We start from the raw sequence: 20,237 nt of genomic DNA, 5'->3' as shown, positions 1-20,237 counted from the left end.
TTTAGGCACTATGCGTCGGTTTAATCACAAATTGCGCACAAAAGAGCGAATACCATTTCGGTATACCTCTGGCCCGGGGTTCTGATTCTGATGGGTGCTGATTTATTATTATTATCATTATATTGGGGTTGGCTGGCTGGCATCTCGCTGAAGGAAATGGGAATTGAGGGTGACACAGTTTCTGTGGTTTGCTTCCAGCTTATTGCCTGCAGAGAGCTAACTTATCCACCGTGCTGGTATTTTGGATGATCCATGGGTTGGACATCTGTTTAGGATCAGTTGGTGTCAGCTTGGTCAGGGTGAAAGGTTCGGTTTGGTGCAAGGTCTGCCATGTCGACACTTGAGACTGTAAGTTGGCTTAAATAACTTTTATTTTTTTAGTAAACTTTGAATTTTAATAATACTTATAAGTTACAAAATTGATTGCTTTTCCCATTTCAAAGTTGAGATTTATTATTTTTCTAATGACATACCCGGAACACCTTGTCCCATTAAATTTTTACTATCATTTGGAGTTATTGCCTGAAACCCATTAGAGGGTTAACACCAAAGGAGCTTTTCTATTAACTGGACTTATCACTAGAGAAACCCCAAGAGAACTTTCCACTTAACTCAGTTTATTTCACAGATAAGAATTTAACCACTGCGTGCACTAGCCTACAAGATCGCTGATATCTTTATCTTTTGAAACATTGTCATATTTCGACAGACAGTATCTCGTTTTGAGTTATTTCTCACGTTCTGGTGTCTGGGCCAAGTCAACGGAATTGCAATAAAACAGTCTAAAAACACTCCACCTCCCACGACCCGGTTGACGCCGCCGGAGGCAGGCAAATGACAGAGTCAATGTTAATGTTAATGCTCCACCGCTGCCATTGCCAAGTGCGAATGTTTTGCACGGTTACGGAGTGTTCAGGGGCTTTGGGGGAGTTAAGGCAGTACTCGAGCGGGTTCCGAGAGCTTTGGGATCGAGATAGAGGTTGGCTGAGCGGTAAACTTTTGTTTTAAAATGAATGTCTGACCAGATTCGCGCTTTTATTCTGTGCCCGCCAATCGCTCCACAAACAACTAGCCAGCCAGCCAGCCATCCAACCGACCACCGACTCCGGCTGTAAACGCGGCGTATACTTAATATAATTGTTTTCCGTGTTTTCCGTGTGTTCCCATAGTAGGTTTAGTACCATTCGATCGGATAATGACGCTGGCCGTGATTAGCGGAACGGGCGCAGCCTGTGATATAGTAAGTGCCTCGTAAGCGTAATATATCCGAGAGTGTTTCTCAATTGATAAACCCAATTGCATGATTGGTGCAATCAACAAACGATTATTGTGGAATTCGGTCGGGTGGATAGTGACTATTTAAAATTTTAAAATCAGTTTAGATCCATATAAATTATGTCTGGTTAGGCAAACGACGACCATTAATAAGTGATAAAATTTTAATAATGAAACGAATCTATACTTTATGAGTCATTAGATTTATTTCTTGAACCGGTTTACAAAATTTTTGCAAGCATACATACTTTTCTTTTGGGTGGGTTTTATCCCCTAAATATGCAATCGTTCTTTTTTTTTCAATAAATATGAATGTATCCTAATCGTTTATATTCGATTTTAATAAATAGTAGATATCATACCCACATAGTATGTATGTATTACACACTCCAAAGGTTAAACTGTCAATAAATCTCTAATAAATCTAGAATAAATTATTTCCAACTCATTACTCACAATTATCAATTGAGCATTTTGTGGGTCAGCTGAGAAACCAGCTAAAACTACATATTTTATATTTAGACTCCTGTATATCACTTGAGAGGGCAATTAGGCGCAGGGTAAACACGGCGGATGGATGATATTATGGCAGCCTTATCGGGTGCTCCCCTGTTTGTTTTGGGATTTCGGTGAACCTGCGGCAGTCATCAAGTGTCCGTTACCTAAGAGTGACTGCTCCATAAAGTGGATCAGTGGAGAATAATAGAATCGGCATTGGCAGCAAGTGTAATTAGGCTTAAGTGCTCATTAACTAACCGCGTGGAGATAACTGAATTACGCGAATAACAATTTAAAATATATATTTTTGGCAACATTGTCGGTTGGAAAGTGATTCATTGCCCCGCCCAGTATTTATAGAAATATCTAAAAGTGTACCACCAGCCTTTAATCGGATTTATCAATCGAGCGGTTATTTTTGTCGGGAAATACATGGATTTTTAATTAATTTAGCATGCAAGCTGTTTTTAGTCAGAAGCGGGTCCTCAGATCTTTCTTCCTTTCCATTTATCGGCAGACAGAAATTAATAAATAATAGCGTCACTGGCCGGCCAGGTGCTTGGTCACTTTGTACCCTAAACCCTGGGTTATTTTGGCTTCTATGCAGATATCCGCTGTCTTATCCGCCAGGTGGTTTCTTCGAAGCTTGAATGTTAGCCCAGTTATTAGTGACAGTTCTTCGGCGGAATAAAGCGGTTCTGTTGACCTGTTTTGTTTTCTAAAGGTCCTTTAAAAGGTGAGCAATATTGTGAATCTGCATCGACAGCTAAGTGAAAAATGAATCTACTCAAATCCGCATTCAAAGTCAACAACCTGAGCTCGATCGCTTTATAAAGTGTCATGTTTGGGGGCTTTTGCGAGCGGCAAGTGTTTTTGTGAATGGCCCAAGGATTTACGTTTTGTGAGTGATGAATTGTGCGAACTGTGCTTTGCATGTCAAGTGGAGGAGTTTGTGGGACTTAGGTAATACCCGTTCAGTGGGTTTATCTTTTCTTTTTGTTCCGTTTCGAAATGCATATTTTCAGAGTGATTTTATTGTCAGAAATTGCGTCAAAAGAGAGTATGCTTCTTTGTTTCTGTGTGGAATGAAACCCGTTTAGCGATTCCAATTTTAGGGTGCGTTTTGGCTGCTCTCTTTTTGCATTTTATTGCATATGCAAATTGCTTAAATAACACGCTTGTCAACTGCCAGAGATTCAGATTGCGATTCAGATTGCTGTAAATTAGCGTTCAAGTACAACTTGCTTTTAATTTAGCTGTGAAAGCTGCATATGTTATTTTTATGTTTATCTATAAGTTAAGTAGCTAAATCTGTGTAGATCGGCATCAAAGGTCACATAAATTAAGGAGTATTTTGCGAAAACTGTATAAGGTGTTTTTGGTGCGAGGGGGGCGTATGAGCAATTTGATGGCGGCAGGAAATACACGCTGGCGCCATCTTGTGGTTGTTAAGTTAGGACTGCATTCAGGCAACCAAAAGATGGCGCTTGAGTTTTCAGTGCCGAAAAGTATGCAAGCATTTTGGATGAGCCTTTGAAAATTATTTTTTAAATTTAAACGATATTAATGAAAGAAGATCGGTTGTTTCTTGTTAGCGCTGGAGTGGAAATTGAGACGTTGACTGATTGGCTAAATTTTCTTCATTGATACATGAATAAATTACTCTTCATTTCGATTAAGACTACCTACAAGGTCTCACCCTGATCCACAATCGAAGGTTCCTTCAATCTAATCCCCTTGCCAATTGGCATTTATCGCAAAAACTCGGTCAAGTTTGAGAGAATTTGCCGAGCTAGCGAATCGCGGGAGAAATCGTAAAAATTTCCATAAATATAATTCGTCAGGAATTTAACCACTTTGAACTGGTTTTTCTCTTTTCTGGGGGTGTGCAGAGGGGGGCAGGTGGGGGCAAAGGGGGTTAGTGCCCGGGCCGTAGACGAAACATCAGACGTGCAGTTGGCGCACGTTTCGAGTTACCCATAAATAAATGCGACGCAGAAATCAAATTGATTTCAATTTCAGCAAATGAGTGATCCGCACTCCGTCTTTTCATTTCTGACAAGGCCCTTGGGATGAATTTTTGGCAATCAATAAATATTCGATACTCGCCCGGGGGTCGCCACTTTCAATTGGCAGCTAATTGTGGCATTCCCGCTACGGGAAGATATATGTATCCATCGTCATCTATATGCGTCTTATCGGGAAAAAATATCACTAATTAATTAGGTCTTTATCCCGCTCTTATCTTCAATGTTTGCCAAACTGATTCATTCAATTGTTGGGACAACAAAAAAGTTATTATACTCATAATCAGATAACTCATTATTGAAATATTTTGTTATACATATTTTATTGTATAGAAATATATAAAATAATTTTCAAAATAAAAATATTTGTTATCAGTTTAATAATAAAAACCTATTTCCCGTTCTGAAATTCAAAATAATTTATGTCATAAAAATACTTTAACAGAAACTATAAAAATTTGTTTTCCTTATCGGCTTGAATAAAAAGTTTTAAATGTTATACATTTTGTGAGTTTATTACAGCCTGTGAGTCATTTTATTTGAACATAATATATTTCTTCGTAAACGTACGACTGCCAAATACGGCAAAATCTATGATTTGGAGCGGAAGTGAGGAAAAAGCTGACCTACGTTGTACTTTCCTTAAAAATGGCAACCAGTTTCCTTTTAGGGTTGTAGGTGAAAGTCTGAAAATCAATGCAATATATTTAGAATTAAATTTTATTTAATTATATTTTAAATATATTTTAATATATAATAAATACAAATTTTAATTAAAGCACAGTTATGTAGCACAGTTATCCGATGATAACAAAATGTCAGCAAGGGTTTGCTTTTCCTCTTAACGGGGCTTTCCCGCCCCTTTTGGGAATTTAGTTTTTCACCACACAACCCGGTGGTGGGAAGTACTACAAGTCATCGTGGTGATTTTCCCAGTGACTGTGGGTTCTACTCGACAATTTTAGCGCAAAGGTTGGCATTCTTGCTCTGTTTTTGAAACTGTGCGGTTGGTTGCCGGAACAACTCCGATACAGAACATTAAATATAACTATATATAGCTCGAAATCGAAAACGAATCGAATCGTATTAAGCACTATCTCTGATTGCAATACCGATTCCAGTTCCGGTCACGGTCTCTCTCGCAAGTTGCATTAGTAATATTGCATTTCTTATTCTTATTTAACAAAAAAAAATATAAATATTTTTGAAAAAAAAAAAAGAAAATTAAAGAAAGCAATCTCTCACTCTCAGCCGAGTCTCAACATATGCTATTAAATATCTTCCATTAAATTCTATTTTGTATCGAAAAAAGTGCTTGGGAGCCGTCCAACTCGATTATCGAGTCTACTCGATACGCGCGACAGGATCGAAGCCCGAAACCCCAACGGCCCGATCCTGTATTGGAATCGTTATCGATTGATCAAGGATTATCATTACCGTTATCGCCATGAGTTTCCATAAGAGCGACTCGCGGACGCCGCTGGCGCCCACAGAGTACACTGTAAGTAATATTATTATGGTTTTTTTTTTTACGATTCTCTTAAAGATTTTGGTTGGAAAGTTCTAGAAACCTGTAACCCGTGATGGTTTCAAATTTCACCAGAGTGATAATCAGAAATTTTTCATTAATCTTCTAACTACTTGGAACACAAATTACATGTCACTGTCATAGCATTTCCTTTTCTTATAAAGTTATCAATCAAATAGCCGCCTATATGATATCATAATATTTCGCAAAATTATGATAATATTTTCCCGTTGGCAAAAGTTTAAAGTATGACTGGTCGGGTGTTTTGTTTGGCTTAGACTTGGCTTTTTCCACGGACATGTGATGTGACAGCCGTTCTCCGGCTCCGAAAAATTCAAATCGCAAAGCCAGCAGTCTTAACTCTTTAAGGCCTTGTTTATTTATTGATCGATGGCCGCACGTACTTTCCTTTGAACGATTGTTTATGCAAATCTCTGGGTTAATGTTTGTTTGGATTGATAACAAACTAAAGCCTAATTTCGGGGATGATTTTAGCGATTTTTTCCGTTTTTTGAGCCTCCTGGCTCACCTTTATGTCCGTGTTGTTATGAGTAACCTGGCATAAACAGTTTTTCACCCCCGCCCGCATAGGTCCCTTCGGAATTTTCCACTCAGTGGAATTTTCCGCTCGCCGCGCTGCACTTTTATGTCTGCCCGGACTTGCCTTTAATGGATTTCTTTTTTTTTGTGTAATTTCTCCGGGGTATAGGGCATTTGGGCGACCGGTTATGGCTGGTCCGTCTACCTACTGTGTCAGCGATTTTCGGGGTTTCGAGTTCACATTTCGAGTGCCCGGAATGGAACGTTTTTTTTTTTTTTGGCTGCTGCGCAAGCGCCAAAGTTGCAAACTGGGCCGGAATTCGCTGAATCGTCAACAATTATTCACTTCACTGTTCGGAGCTCTTCTGTTCTGGCACCGATTCGAACCCTCCACTTTGGGTTTCGGATTCGGTAACTTTCCACTGGGTGTTAGGATCGAATCTATCGCTCCATGTCACTGCACTTCCATATTACAGCAGGCGGCACTTGAAACCCGACCTGGAGAGCAAAGTACTCCAATATACTAGTATTAGGGGCATAAACAATCAATGGGGTTGTTCTGGCAATCGCCAAAGGCAGCCAATCCGATCCTACAAGATTCAGTTTCGCCCAATGACCAATCTGGAAGCTATTTAGATCGGATTGGTTTCGGTTTTCCACTCAAAGAGGTTTCCAATAATTGTTATGATTTTCTTAAAGCTTTCTAAAAGTTGTTATTTTCTGTCATTAATATATACACTCTAGAGTCTAGACTCTAAAACAAATTTTTGTATTTATTGGCTCGTAAAATGGCCAATAAATTACCTGGTTTTACGACATATACTTAAGTTATAAAAGTTGGGAAAAATCATGGGATTGATCTATTTCCTGGTATGGTACTCGTGATGACTGCAATGTTGCAAAAAAAAAATTTATATCTTATCTATTTGGTTGGAATTGCAGGCGCTGTGAGTGGCCTAATCATCCCGCCACCCCAAATGGGGGTCCGTGGCACACCCTGGTGTGTATAAATAGATCACTGTTTGATGTCGGCTGATGGCTAATTGACAGATTGCCTACGATTTTCACGGGAATTGAAACATCGGCCACGTGATACACCCCTCGCCGATGTCGAGTGTTGGAATTCAGTTCTCGGCTTGCAGTGGCTTTCGTTTTTTATGCGCTTTTTTGTCGTTCGCATTTTGCAAACAAATTTAAAAATTTTCCATTGCAATTTGTTGTCGTATGCCGTTTTTTGTTTTGTCTGTCTCCCCCTAGCCACCAAACCTCCATACAACTTCCACTTCTATTTTTGCACTTTCCGCTTACATAAGTTCATCGACACGCCAGGTTGGGGGCAGTTTCGGAGCCTCTATTGATGAGATTGGGATCGGGATGAGATACTATCGTTTATAGTCATATTTGTGTATTTTCCATTCTCTACAGTTGACATTGCTAATTGGAAGAACACACACAGAACTGCAGTTCACCTTAGAATGCGTCATTTTTCTTGGCTTATTCATGAATCACTTAGAGGGTTAGAAGGGTCGAAGACTGCATATCGACATGCTCGCGGAAAGACGTCACCCACTCCAGATTAGTCACAATATCGGTGGAGGGGGGTGGATGGCTTATGGCAATATAAACAATTGCAGGCTACCGAGATTTTTTTCCCTCCAGATAACGCCCTGTAATTAATAGGGTTCCTTATCGCTATCGTTGGGGCGGTGGGCGTTAAAGTCGGGAAATACCTGCCATAAACTATACTTAAAATTTTCACCGAAATGACAGTGAATGATTTGAGTTTCCAGCGCCCATGATTCAATAGTTTTGCGCAGTTCCCAGTCTGCGGATATTATCTAATATCTAATAACTCATATCTTATGTGTATTTGGCTAATTGAACTAACCGCTATTAGCCGATAACCATTTCGTGATGCCCTGCAAATGCCAATTCGTGTGCCAAATTGCCCATCTCAAAGGGTTTATCTAACAGAGTCTAAACTAAATTACTTAATTAAATGATATATTTTACAAAAAAATATATATGCATCTATAGTCGACCTGATCTAGTTTTCCATTCTTTTTCGTTATCATTCGCTCATTATCAATGCAGAAGCCTCGTTTTATTTATTTTCCGTCCCTCATTCGTCATACATTTTGCAATGTTCGCACTTGCCGCCATTTTGAACTTGAGTTGGCCAGCGACACGTGTTCCCGTAGTGGGTCTGCCTGCCCCCCTTTTGTAGCACCTTACCCCACCGTACCCCCTCACTGATCAAGCCAAAAATAAAATGCTTTCCCAACTCTGTTTACATTCTTTGGCATCGACACGTTTCTGTTTTTTGCAAAAAAAAAATATTAGAATGCAATAAAAAAAAGTGCAACGCAGTTAATGATTTCGGCTCAGCACTTAAAACACTCGAAAAAAACCAAGGAGCAATAAAAAAATTAAAAGCTTATATACACATTTTAAATATATATCATGGGCAATTGGAACCCATTTTTTCCCTCAGTGTAAAGACTCCAAAGCATTTGACAGATTGAATAACTGACCGTAGGAAAGTTCTATTGTGCAACTGACAATGTGGCGCTTTGTCGTAATTAGTCGCCACTGCAGCTGTCTAATTATTTTCCTATCTATTTTCAAGTTCTAACTTTCAGTTTTCCAACCACACACCACTTCTCTTGTTTGCCCTTGCATTTGCGTATTTTATTTTGTTTGGTTCTGGGTGTCTTTTGAAGCGGAAAGGGGCTTTTCTAAATCGGTTAAAATTGGGTCTTTAGGCGAGTTTCGGGCATATTTAGAGTCTTAAAAGGGGGTCAGTGAAGCATGATGGGTAAATATTAAATGTGTTGAATTTTTGCAGCTTTGCGGTTTGGTTGCTTAAGAAAAAAACATTAAGGAATCTTTAGGCAGTTAAAAATTTAAATGATTAGAAATGTTAGGCCTTTAGCAGAACATGATCTATTAGCGCCATCTGTTGATTAATGCTTAAGCACTCATATAAATATCTGTTTAAATAATTATTTATTATTGATATTTAATAAAAAATTATGTTAATTCATTTTTAACTTTAAAACATAATCTTTAAAACAACATTTAAAATAAAAACAAATTTCCCACGTAAGAAAATGTATCTACATTTGTATATTTTACATGATCTACAGTAGAGCTGTTAAAAGTTTACATTTCCTGTTAACTAACAGTGCTTGTGCTTCTGCCGCCAAGCAACAGATGGCGCCTCACAATAATTAAGAGTACCTGTTAAAAAAAATAAAGAAAACTATAATAAAAACAAATGAACGTAAACAATAAACAAGCTACTCGACATTCTGTTAAATGAACAATTTGCTACAATTTTTTATTTTCGGCTTTTTGCACTGGTTTTGCACGTATTTGTTGCATAAATTCGCAGTTTCCTCATTAGCTTGACGGGCATCGTTTTATTTTGAACGCGCTGAACGGTGAACGAAATTCCGCAAAAGCAATTTATATAAAAGTCTCATGAATCCGGCTCCTTCCGCCCTCGGCCCCCTTACCCGGAAAACCCCCATTTCAGCTTTTTCTCACGTGTGGGTAAGAGAGAGAGGTTGTTCGGAATTGTGACGTCATGGGGAGACTGCACCCAAAAAAAAAAAAAATAAAGTATCAATAGTAAATAAATGCTGGGGATCTTGCTGGTGGTGGCGAGTGGGTTCCTATGATCCCACTCAAGAGCAGAAATGGCGCTCATTCTATGATCCGGTGGGTGGCAGTGGTGGTGTCGGTGGCAGGTGGACGGGTAGGCAGGCGGTGGATTCTGGGGAGGGGTGTTTTTTGTTTGTCGCCGTCATTACAGCGCTGGCCGTGTGGCTGCTTGCCGCCTTGAATCAGTTGCTTTTTGTCGCAGTTTGCAAGAGTCACGCGCCGAGATTCGTGTCCAACGAATCCCGCTTCTCCCTTGGCCGAACTGCGACGCCTGGAAACCACCGCTCTGCCGCCCACCGATCCGGCACAATCGTGACCTTGGAAGACCTCAAGCTGAACGCGCCCACCGGAAAGCCGCCGCTGCCGCCTCGTCGCGAGCAGCCGCCGCCGGAAAAGGGTCAGAGCCTGAGCCTGAGCAGTTTCTCCGGCTCCACTGGCTCCCTATCCGGCTCCGGTTCGGGTCGAAAGTCTGGAAACACCACCCGCCTCACTGGCGCCGCCCTGGCCCGCCACAAGCTGAAGATGTCCTTGAAGCGAGGAGGACCTCCGCCCGCCGCTTCGAGCGGTTCCGGCGTGATGACCACCTCACTGGATCAGCAGGTGCAAAAGTCGAGGGGAGCCAAGAAATAAAATATTGCGCATACGCCACCGGTTACCTGTTGCCTGTTACCTATTACCTATTACCTGCTACCTGATAGATGATAGTTAAAAAATAACAAAAAAAAAACCAAAAAACATACAAAACAAACTGAATAATAGCAATGAAAAATCGAAGAAAATAGTTTGTGTCATAAAACTGCATTGAACTTGTTCATTGATCTTGTTTTTGCGTATTTTTCTGCTTTCCGCTTTTTGGTCACAATTTATCGGTTCTCCTTTTAATTTGCATCTGAAACTGCGTTGAGCTTTACATAACATGCTCTCAATATTCCTTTACTCATTTTCTCAATTCAATTTTCCGAAAAACTTTACAATTTTCCGTCGCCGTACTCATTTTTGGCTTTTCTTTTCGCCCGATTTCCCTCTCTCTTTTTTGCAGAAAGTGCCCACGGTCGCCGCGGGCTACGGAGAATCGAACGAGAAGCCCAAAGGCGGCAAAGGCGGTCAATCCAAGTGAGTATCCGTACGATCGCGAGAATGTCATATTCCCCCATTCCGTATCGGTCGGGATCGGTTAGATGCGACTCGAGAATCATTCCTCTGGTCGATGCCTTAGGCAACGGCCACGTTGTTAGAGTATTCTGTTGTGAATCCGCATCCGATCCCGGTCGTTCGCGATGTACAAGAACATTGACAATGAGTCCTCCACGACCATGTTTGAAATGTACTCATCCTCGGATAGGTTCATACGATCGGACATGGCTGATGTGCCCGTCCAGCAGGCGGCTGGATCCACCCTGCCTCTGGTGATAACCCGGAAGAAAGGCGGCGATGACTCCGAGGATGGCAACTATAATCCGTTCGAGCACCGCAAAGTGGAGCATCCCACATCGTAAGTAATAGTAGCTTTTAAAAGATTTATCACTGATCTCTAAGGATCTAAGTGTTTCTTTCAATAATAAGTTCTTTCAAGTGAAACCTAGTTAGAAATATTAACTAATATAAAGTCGGTACTTTTCATATTTAGTATTAAAAATATATTTTATTTAAAGTTTTATAAATTTAATTATACATCTAGTTAGTCTCAAGAGCATTCTTTCAGTATTCCCACCCGGATAAGAGCTGATCCTCGGACCATTAATCGCTCAATGACTAATCCCCTTAATTATACACCCCCGTTCACGTCATTGACCTTTCACCGAAGACTTTGACTTTATCTTAAGAGACAAAAACAAAAAAAAAAGAAAATAGAAAACGGAAATGCAATTGTATTGACATTGGCCTTGGACTTTTTGGCAACTACTTTTTCCAAACTAAAAATAAGTAAACTCGCAAAGAAAATCTCGGACGAACAGGCTAATAAAAGCGAGAAGCCGACAAATGTGCTCGATTCGTTTAGAATGTGGAATGAGGAACCCCATTTTCCCCCCCTTTCCGATTTTCCTTCTTTGAAAACTGATTTTCCCAGCCACTGTGAGAGGAAAACGCATCCGCCAGACCTTGCTACAAAATTGCGTATGCGAATAAACTGACGTTTAGATGCAAATTTTGATCAGATCACAGAAATAAATATTATCTTTGGATTTTTACATTAACCTTTTAATCAATTGGCTATGGATAGATTTTGGAAAAACCCTAAATATTTAAAGAAATAAAAAAAAAGAATAAAGAAAGAAAATAATGTAAGGCCTCACATCACCCCATTCCCAATATTATTTTTTTGGCAACTGATTTCTATTTATCTTACAGCTGTGGGAAGACAATTATATCTGTTTTAGAATTTTTAATTAATTTATATAGATAGTATTTAACTAATTTTGAAAGAAATATATTTATTTATATATGATATTTATTTATAGGGGATATTATTAGGATTATAGTCTTGAAACATTGGGTTTATGGGGGTTGTTAAAAATTATAATTGTCATTAAATTAAGAAAATTAAAATAAAAGCAAAAGTTTCAGCAATAACCTCTTAATTTTTAACTTTTTTTTAATTCAGGGACCTCGAGACATTTGTTCACCTGCTTAAAGGATCCCTGGGCTCCGGAATCCTTGCCATGCCCATGGCCTTCTCCCACGCCGGCCTGTGGTTTGGATTGGTGGCCACCTTCGCCGTGGGCACTCTCTGCACCTACTGTGTCCACATCCTGGTCAAGTGCGCCCACATCCTGTGCCGGCGTCGCAAGATCCCCATGATGGGCTTTGCCGATGTGGCCGAGCAGGCCTTCCTAGACGGTCCTCCCAGCCTGAATCGTTGGTCCCGCTTCATCCGGTTTATGGTAAACACGTTTCTGGTGATTGATCTGCTGGGCTGCTGTTGCATCTACCTGGTGTTTGTGGCCACCAACGTGGAGCAGGTGGTGAAGGTCTACGTAGACATGGAATGGAGCATCCGGATATGGATCCTGGTTGTGACGGCCCCTCTGATCCTGATGTGTTTGGTGCGAAACCTTAAGTTCCTCACGCCCTTCTCGATGATCGCCAACATCCTGATGTTCGTTGGCATTGTGATCACCTTCATCTACATGTTCTCCGACCTGCCGGCTCCCGCCGAGCGTCCTGGCATTGTGGCGCCTCCAGAGTGGCCGCTCTTCTTCGGCACTGTGATCTTCGCTCTGGAGGGCATCGGTGTAGTCATGTCCTTGGAGAACGACATGAAGAACCCCACTCACTTCATTGGCTGCCCCTCGGTCCTCAACATGGGCATGGGTCTGGTGATTGGACTGTACACCCTGGTGGGATTCTTTGGCTTCCTGAAGTACGGACCCGAGACTCAGGCCAGCATAACTCTGAATCTGCCTTTGGAGGATAAGTAAGTTTAAGGATATACCTCTGATACTAGACAGAGACTTGATTGATTTGTTCTTCTTTCCAGATTGGCCCAATCCGTCAAGCTGATGATTGCCATTGCCATCTTCTTCACCTTCACGTTGCAGTTCTACGTGCCAGTCACGATCCTGTGGAAGGGATTGGAGCACAAGATCCGGCCGGAACGCCAGAACATCAGCGAGTACGGTCTTCGTGTGGCTCTTGTGGTAAGTTTTTCTATAAAATGAATAATTAAATAGAGGTTAATTGAACCTTATTTTTTAGATCCTGTGTGGAGGCATTGCCGTGGCCCTGCCCAACCTGGGACCCTTCATTAGCCTAATCGGAGCCGTGTGCCTGAGTACGCTGGGCATGATCGTGCCGGCGGTGATCGAGCTGGCCGTCTACCACGAGGATCCGGGATTCGGGCGCTTCAAGTGGCGGCTGTGGAAGAACTCCGGACTGATACTCTTCGGTGTGGTGGGCTTCGTGGCCGGCACCTATGTCAGCATCCTCGAGTTCCACGCAGAGTTCAGCGGCAAACACTGAGAGCGGCACACGGTGCTCGGTGCTATTCTATGATATGCTAATTTAATTTAAATTAGTCTTAAATGAAACTCTTCTAAGCACAGGGATGTCTAAGCTAAGTTTTTAACTAATTTTAGGGCTAACCAAAGTTTTCTAGTACCCCTCGAAACCATGAACCCCTCCGCTTTGGCCTTACCCTTCACCATTCACCCGGCTTCCTTTTCGACCCCTTCCGCCGATCCTGTCCTTGCCATACCAAAAAGAAAGCAAAAAACAACAAAAGTATTTCGATTTAGTCGGTGCCACCACACCTTGAGTGCTTGCGCTTGAGGTGCGGCATTAAGGTTACTTAGAGAATTCTTGTAGACGTGATTTTGTATCGTAGTGATTCTGACAACAACTTAGTCGTTAATTTAGTTCCTATTCGAACTAAGCCAAGACAGACGGACGAAGCAGCCGCAGTTTGTTTTGTTCTTCAATTTGTTTCGTTTTTAATCATTTGATTTATGCTGTACATTATCGACGCCCTATTTCAATAATCATGACATATTACAAACAATACCAAACAAAGACCCGCTGCCCCCCAGGGGTAGCAAAAAAATTGCATTAAAAAAAACAATAAAAGCTAATAAAAACAACCAAATTGGATTTGTTTTAACTGAAATATATCGGAGTTGTTATTGCATAAAATATGGAATTTATGAGGGAGGGAATGTGAATAATTATAAAGGCTAATTATCACAAATTAAAGGCCTTTTAGTGGATTGAATCACGGTTTCTTAAAGTTATAAATTCTCGGGCTGTTTCTATTAATATATCACGAAAATGTAGCATACTTTTTGGCAACTCTTGTAACATTCATGTGTAAAATGATGTCAAAGAAAAAGTTATTATTTAATTTATTTATTATTAAATTAATATTTCTGTATTATTGATACCAAAAAACTTGAAGCACTGTTATAAACATAATATAACACAGACCAACAAACATACATAAGTCCTCTCAAGAGGATCACCCGACTTTTCAGATAGGACCGGACATAGCCATCAGTGTGGGCCACACCCAATTTTCAAGGAATTCAATTTTCCAGGATTTTTTGTCCTCACGAAAAATGGACAAAAAATCGAAAAAATATTTTGTCTGGGGACTTTTAAGCAGAATGGTGGCGAATCGAACCAGAAATCGTTTAAGGTACTCCGCTTGAGAATCGGATGAGAATTGAGAAGATATAGCCATCACAGTGGGCCATATAGGGAACTCCCCATTTTTAAGGGATCCCATCACCAAAAATGGAAAAAAAATCTAAAAAATATTTGGTCTGAGGATTTTTATGCAGAATAGTGGGAAATCTATCTAGAAATCGTTTAAGGTACTCCGCTTGAGAACTGGATGAGAATTGGGGAAGATATAGCCATCACTGTCATATAGGAGACTATAGCTGCCATATAACTGCAATAGAATTTCCTACAAATTCTATTTTGGGCCATATGATCCTATAGCTAAGTTTATATCCTATATCCTATATACATAAGTGAAATTATTAACGTATTACCCAAAAAAAACATTATTTAATAACTCTAAGTACCAAATCCATAGGATATAAAGTCAGCCCTATTCTTCAACTTCCAATCATACTTATTTTGCAAACAACCTTGGGCCTGTTGACATTTCCCAGCGCCTAGTTGGGAAGGCGTTGGTGGTCGCATTCGAGCTGCTTGGTGTTTGATTTTCGTGGGGGGATAAACAATTAACAAACACTTGATAGCGAATCTTGAGCTAAAAAAAGGAACAACAATTCGCATTCGAGGCGGCCGGAGGCGAAAAGCTTTCCCACGCTACTTGAGGCGATTTCAGAAATCAAATTAATATGTGATATGAGGCGCTGAAAGCAGAAACGATACGAGCCGAGCAAAGGAAACTCAATGCGGGGCAGATAAGATATTTATCCAGGTGCTGGCTGCCTCCTCTCGCGGCCGTAATCACCCACGAAAAAAGTGAAAAAAAAGAAATATATGAGTAAAAAGTGTTGGCAAAAAGGCAGCTATAAAAACACGAAAAAGGCAAATGTGCAAACGCAATTCAATTCAAGCCGTGGTCCGTGGTCCGTGGTCCGAGGTCCGAGCAACTGAAACTGAAATTGAACCGTGAGAAAATTACACCCACAGATAACACAACACACCAGAAATGAGTAAAGCCAGTCAAGGGCCAGACGGGGTATCCATAAGATACTATACTGCAGAGATAAGCGTTTTGCATTGTGACGCAATTCGATGCCCCGGCGAGTGGACTGGGCTAAGAGGTGTGGGGTTCTAGCCGACTGTACATACATATGTATGTGTGTGTGTGTGTATCTGTACAATTGAAAAATTACTATTTACCCAGCGAGAGTTTAAAGTTCGTGCCCAGGCTGGCAGGCATATCTCAGGCGTATCTTGGCGTATCTGGCGGATACGGATACGCACACAAGAGCTGCTCGATAAGGGGCAGCAGCGTGTGAAACCAATCAGAAACCCGTTGATTGAGTTCCGTCTGACCCGCGACCGAGAGTTCTCGGTTGCCCACTCACATTCCCACTTATGGAAATGCAAATCAGGAGCAGGCCCAGTGCCACAAGTGCCTTTCACAGATCTGGTCAAGTTAATAGTTTTAATTAAATTTTTGTTAATTTAAGTGAGTTTGTTGTAGGCAAAGAGTTTTCTAAAATAAATATTGTATAAGCCATAAACTAAAAATGTAGAAAGATAACCAACCTGTTTAGCCCGCACTGTATCTTAAGGATACTTATGAGGCACTCTTCCGTGGCTCTGATGAGCATCTGATTAACCTTTTGTCTCGTCATTTACTCGTCGCATAAATCCTTTGACTGGCTCCTTTTCGATTTGAACTTCTGTTCATTTGCAATTTATGCCTGGCTCGTCCCGGCTTGGTCCGGCCCGCCCCGCCGATGGCCAAATCGATTTGAAGACAAAGTCACCGCACCTCCGCATCGATATCCTACGGACAAGTTTACTTTGCTTTCTAGCCGGGCCTCCACCTGCCCGATCGATGGCCAGATAAATGGCATTTTATTAGCCAGCTACTTACCCGGCTTACACCGACTGGGTCTTGGTAAGTCCCCAATGGCCTGGCTGGCAGCTTAATGTCAGTGGCACAATGTTTGGGCCATGTTTATTGGGATTAGTTGCCTGAAATTATGACCAATTTGTCGGGTTCAATGAGATGCAGCTCCGTCCGCTCCGTCTGCCTTTTAGCCTTTCAAGTCAATTGCATGCAAAGTGGATACTGCCTGGCATCTTCGCACTGCCACTTTGGCCACTTTAGCCCCTACAAGGCTCTGTGCTCGCGCACTTATTTTGCGTACATTTTTGGCAAAACAAATAAAATTAAAGCCTTAAACAGATAATGCCCCATCAACGCACTTTCCTACCGCCTCCATTCAATGCAAATCTGGGCGATCACGATTAAGGCTGGGTTTTTGGGGAGGTTCCAGGTTCGGAGGGTGGAGGGTTCGGTTAATAGAAAATTTATAATGCCAGGCGGGCCATAAATTTGCCACATCCACCCACATGCAGCCTGGGAGCCATTTTGTGTGGGGCAGGCAGCAGGCACCAGGCAATAGGCATAAAAATGTTGTAATTTGCAGTTGACAAATACGAAAACTCCTTGCCGAGTCTGGGATGCAAAAATTAACTCATATTCCATAGAGATAGTACACTAAACAATATTGGATAAAATAATAAGCTTAGGAGTTTCTATAGGTAATCTTTTATTAGAGATTCTAGTGTTACTTGATTATAAACTCTACAAGAATAATTTCTAAGCCCTTATAAAGATGAAAGTTTATATTATTATGCTCCAAATAATCTTTAAATTTTTTAAAAATTTGTTTTAGAATCTTATAAAATCTTATTTCTCTCAGTGCTTAAAAGGAGCAGAAGCAGTATCTGCTCGAGGAGGCCCCAATGATTTATGCTCGCAGTGCGGCCTACGAAAATCTGTAGTGATGAAGAGGTGGAACTGAACCGGGGTAGGGGCCAACAATAGCAAGGGGTAGTGGGAGGTAGACACTGCATCCAGCGAGAGTGTTTTCCGTCTCCTCCCTCCCCATCCCCCAGCCTAAAAAAAAAAAAGAAATGAAAAAAAACAACATCCCACTCTGCAGGTTCTCCTACCTGTTGTGGCTGCGCCCCAGGCTGCAATTGTCTGCTTAAAAGCGCTCATTCTGTCCACAATGAAGCCACATAACTTGGCCGCAGTTACCGTCTGTTAGGCCATGGCCCAAGCCCCCTCCACCTCCCTCTGCCCAGTCGGTTTTCCGTTCCCCCCGCCAATGTGATGATTTATAGTGGCTGCGCCTGCAGCTCCCTGTAACCCTTGGTTGCTCTCCTCCTTGGTTCCTGCTCCTGTCCATGCCCCGATTCCTTTTGCGATCCCAGCACGGTAGCTGGTAGTCTGCTCCTCTTGCCGAACAGCCCGAAACCGAATTGAAACTTTATTTAATAAGTTGATGTTATTTGTTAACTGCGAACTGCGAAGGCTGAGTTATGAGGTCCGGGCAGGGAACTCATCTAATATGAACCTAAAAAAAAGGCTACAAATAGCTTTAAAAGTTAATGGTATAATGAGGACTATTAACTCGAAAGATTAATTTCTTTCCTCACATGATATCCGCAAACTTTGAATTGAGAATCCCGGAGTTAAGTCGGCTGCCTCTATTTGACCCCATTGGGATGTTCGGGACCTTCTCCACCTGCCTAATTCCTGCGGCGATTTGTGCGTGCGTCAGGTGCATGGCATTAGAAAGTCGGGGAAGTGAAAACCGAACACCGAAGGCAGGATAGACAGGCACTTTAATCTGAGCCGCGGCACACTTGCTGACAAATTGCTGATAAATAAAGCGAGAGATTTGCAATAATGCCTTTCTAATTTCATGCGTCGCCATCGATGTTGCACACTCCTTGCATTTGCCACCTAACCGCCTAACCACCTATCCTCCTGGTCACTTGCTATTGGGCATGCAAAGCTTACTAAAAAAAATCTCCAATCCTGGCATGGCGCCTGCCTCCATTGGTCCATGGTCTGTGGCCCCTCGGACTTGGATTTAAACATTTTCCACACGTAACGCGAAAGTTTGAATCATTTGTCCGGCGCACTACGCAGCGATTTTCATTTAAAATTCTTGTCACAGACATGTAATTGCAACGCGCCAACGTCGACGAGTCGATTCCAACTCGATTCCAACTTGGATCTGACTCCATCTGTGTGGGGCACTTGAAGAAAATGAGGGTGACTTTGTCCATACTAGAGATCTTAAAGTTAGAAAGCCTAATTATGAAGGGCTGGTAGGTTTTTATAAATATTTTTTATCTCTTTTAATTATAAAATATATATCTTAAATAATAATAATATTTCTCTTTGTGCAAACGGATCTATAGGCTATTGACAAAGCGTTTGTCAAGCTCAATGGCCGACGTTACTGCCTCCTCCAAGCACCCTGCCGCAAGCTGGCGGACACCCCCGCCAACCCGACACACCCCCGGCCATCTTGCTAGCACTGTGTTGACACAGATAAGTGCGTGGCGGCGGCATCAACGGCGATAAGTAGCGTTTTATGCATTAATTTCTGCTCAAAAGAGCATTATTTATTACGCATTAATGCGCTGAATTAACGTTTATTTAATTAATATTAATGCGACCGTTGTGCTCTGCGGTTGCAGTTGCAACTGCCTCCGCTAGATGTTGCAGCTGCCAACTGGCTTTTTTGTGCTTTTTGACGTACATTTTTGGGTCAACTTTACAGCCTACTTGTAAAGGAGGATCAAAAATATCTATAAGGATTATAGATATACTTTAAAAGGAAATTATCATCTTGTATTCCGATAATGAGGTCATTATCATTTTTGATCATTTCCAGAACCCTTTTGAAACCCCGAATGACCCTCGAGCTGTGCAAATATTTTACTTCAAGTGGCCGTTGATCTGGAATCCCAAAATCGAATTTCAAATTGAAATCGAAAGTAAAGTCTTCGGGCAAACACACATACTTGCTTGCTATATGGATATGGCAGAGATATGCCTGGAAAGGAAACGAAGTGTTCTCGGATGGGCAAATATTTGGGCTGCACCGATAAGGAGGTGGTATGTAAGTATGGTTGTTTTTGTTTTCCTTCCAGAGTAATCCATCAGTGTCAATGGGGGCGGGGGCGTGGAAGTTGCACGGATCGGCGAGCAATAAACCCAATAATTTATAGACCAATCAGGGGACCCCAGTGCACACGCACCGCGAACAAGTGAAAAAATCATAGTCCAAACACACATAACGCATTAGAGGATCCGATCAGATCGTCGTCGGTATTGGGGCCTGGAGCTTGGGGCTGGGGCTGGGGGTGCAATTTATAGGATAGACACCGCACAGCGGGTTGTCGCGGGCCGGGCCGTGCTGGCTTGAGGAGGATGGTGCCACGAGGCGGCGTACTTGCCTCATTGCCAATTGATTTATACAAACGGCAAAGCAACGGAACACAAATTGGTTGCCTCGCGGACCAAACCGAAACTGGCTGTGGGAAATGATTTGTGGCACTTGGGCTGCAATCACGGAGTTGCGTACGCAGAACTCTTCGGTTCCTCGACTCTTTCTTCCTAGCTGCTTAACCTCCTGACCTCCACCCTGGGAGGGATTTCGAATGGGCTGCTGCTGCCTCGGGCTGCCGGCTGCCCCCTGAGCTGCACTGCACGTGTGTGTCTCTCTCTCGCTGATTTG

The 20,237-nt window shown here is 41.8% G+C and overlaps 2 protein-coding genes across 3 annotated transcripts; both read left to right on the top strand.

The window, feature by feature from the left end:
- The first annotated feature begins 285 nt into the window (after positions 1-285).
- LOC108119135 (proton-coupled amino acid transporter-like protein CG1139) lies at positions 286-14,140 on the top strand. Of its 2 annotated transcripts, none has more exons than XM_017232162.3 (6): positions 286-348; positions 10,577-10,650; positions 10,880-11,029; positions 12,140-12,952; positions 13,016-13,175; positions 13,234-14,140. In XM_017232162.3, the coding sequence occupies exons 1-6, from the start codon at positions 331-333 to the stop codon at positions 13,495-13,497; spliced, it is 1,479 nt and encodes a 492-aa protein (XP_017087651.2). In that variant the 5' UTR covers positions 286-330; the 3' UTR covers positions 13,498-14,140. The 2 variants fall into 2 exon arrangements, with proteins under 2 accessions (XP_017087651.2, XP_017087650.1); XM_017232161.3 differs by lacking the exon at positions 286-348 and adding an exon at positions 4,780-5,301.
- On the top strand, positions 8,432-10,351 carry LOC138926208 (uncharacterized). Its single transcript, XM_070279372.1, has 2 exons — positions 8,432-8,446; positions 9,469-10,351. Exons 1-2 carry the CDS (start codon positions 8,432-8,434, stop codon positions 10,165-10,167), a joined length of 714 nt encoding a protein of 237 aa, XP_070135473.1. The 3' UTR covers positions 10,168-10,351.
- Positions 14,141-20,237: the final 6,097 nt, after the last annotated feature.

Source organism: Drosophila bipectinata, chromosome 3L (genome assembly GCF_030179905.1).
Source record: "Drosophila bipectinata strain 14024-0381.07 chromosome 3L, DbipHiC1v2, whole genome shotgun sequence".
NCBI classification, from domain to species: domain Eukaryota; kingdom Metazoa; phylum Arthropoda; class Insecta; order Diptera; family Drosophilidae; genus Drosophila; species Drosophila bipectinata.
The sequence above is the reverse complement of the archived record's forward strand: the minus strand, read 5'-3'. Positions and strand labels throughout refer to the sequence as shown.

What these genes read in the sequence shown, in the direction of transcription:
- LOC108119135 (XM_017232161.3), top strand. Translation starts at nt 5,248, where the DNA reads ATGAGTTTCCATAAGAGCGACTCGCGGACGCCGCTGGCGCCCACAGAG. An exon ending in GGCAAAGGCGGTCAATCCAA is followed by an intron (nt 10,651 to 10,879) that starts GTGAGTATCCGT and finishes ATCCTCGGATAG; the next exon opens with GTTCATACGATCGGACATGG. An exon ending in AATCTGCCTTTGGAGGATAA is followed by an intron (nt 12,953 to 13,015) that starts GTAAGTTTAAGG and finishes TCTTCTTTCCAG; the next exon opens with ATTGGCCCAATCCGTCAAGC.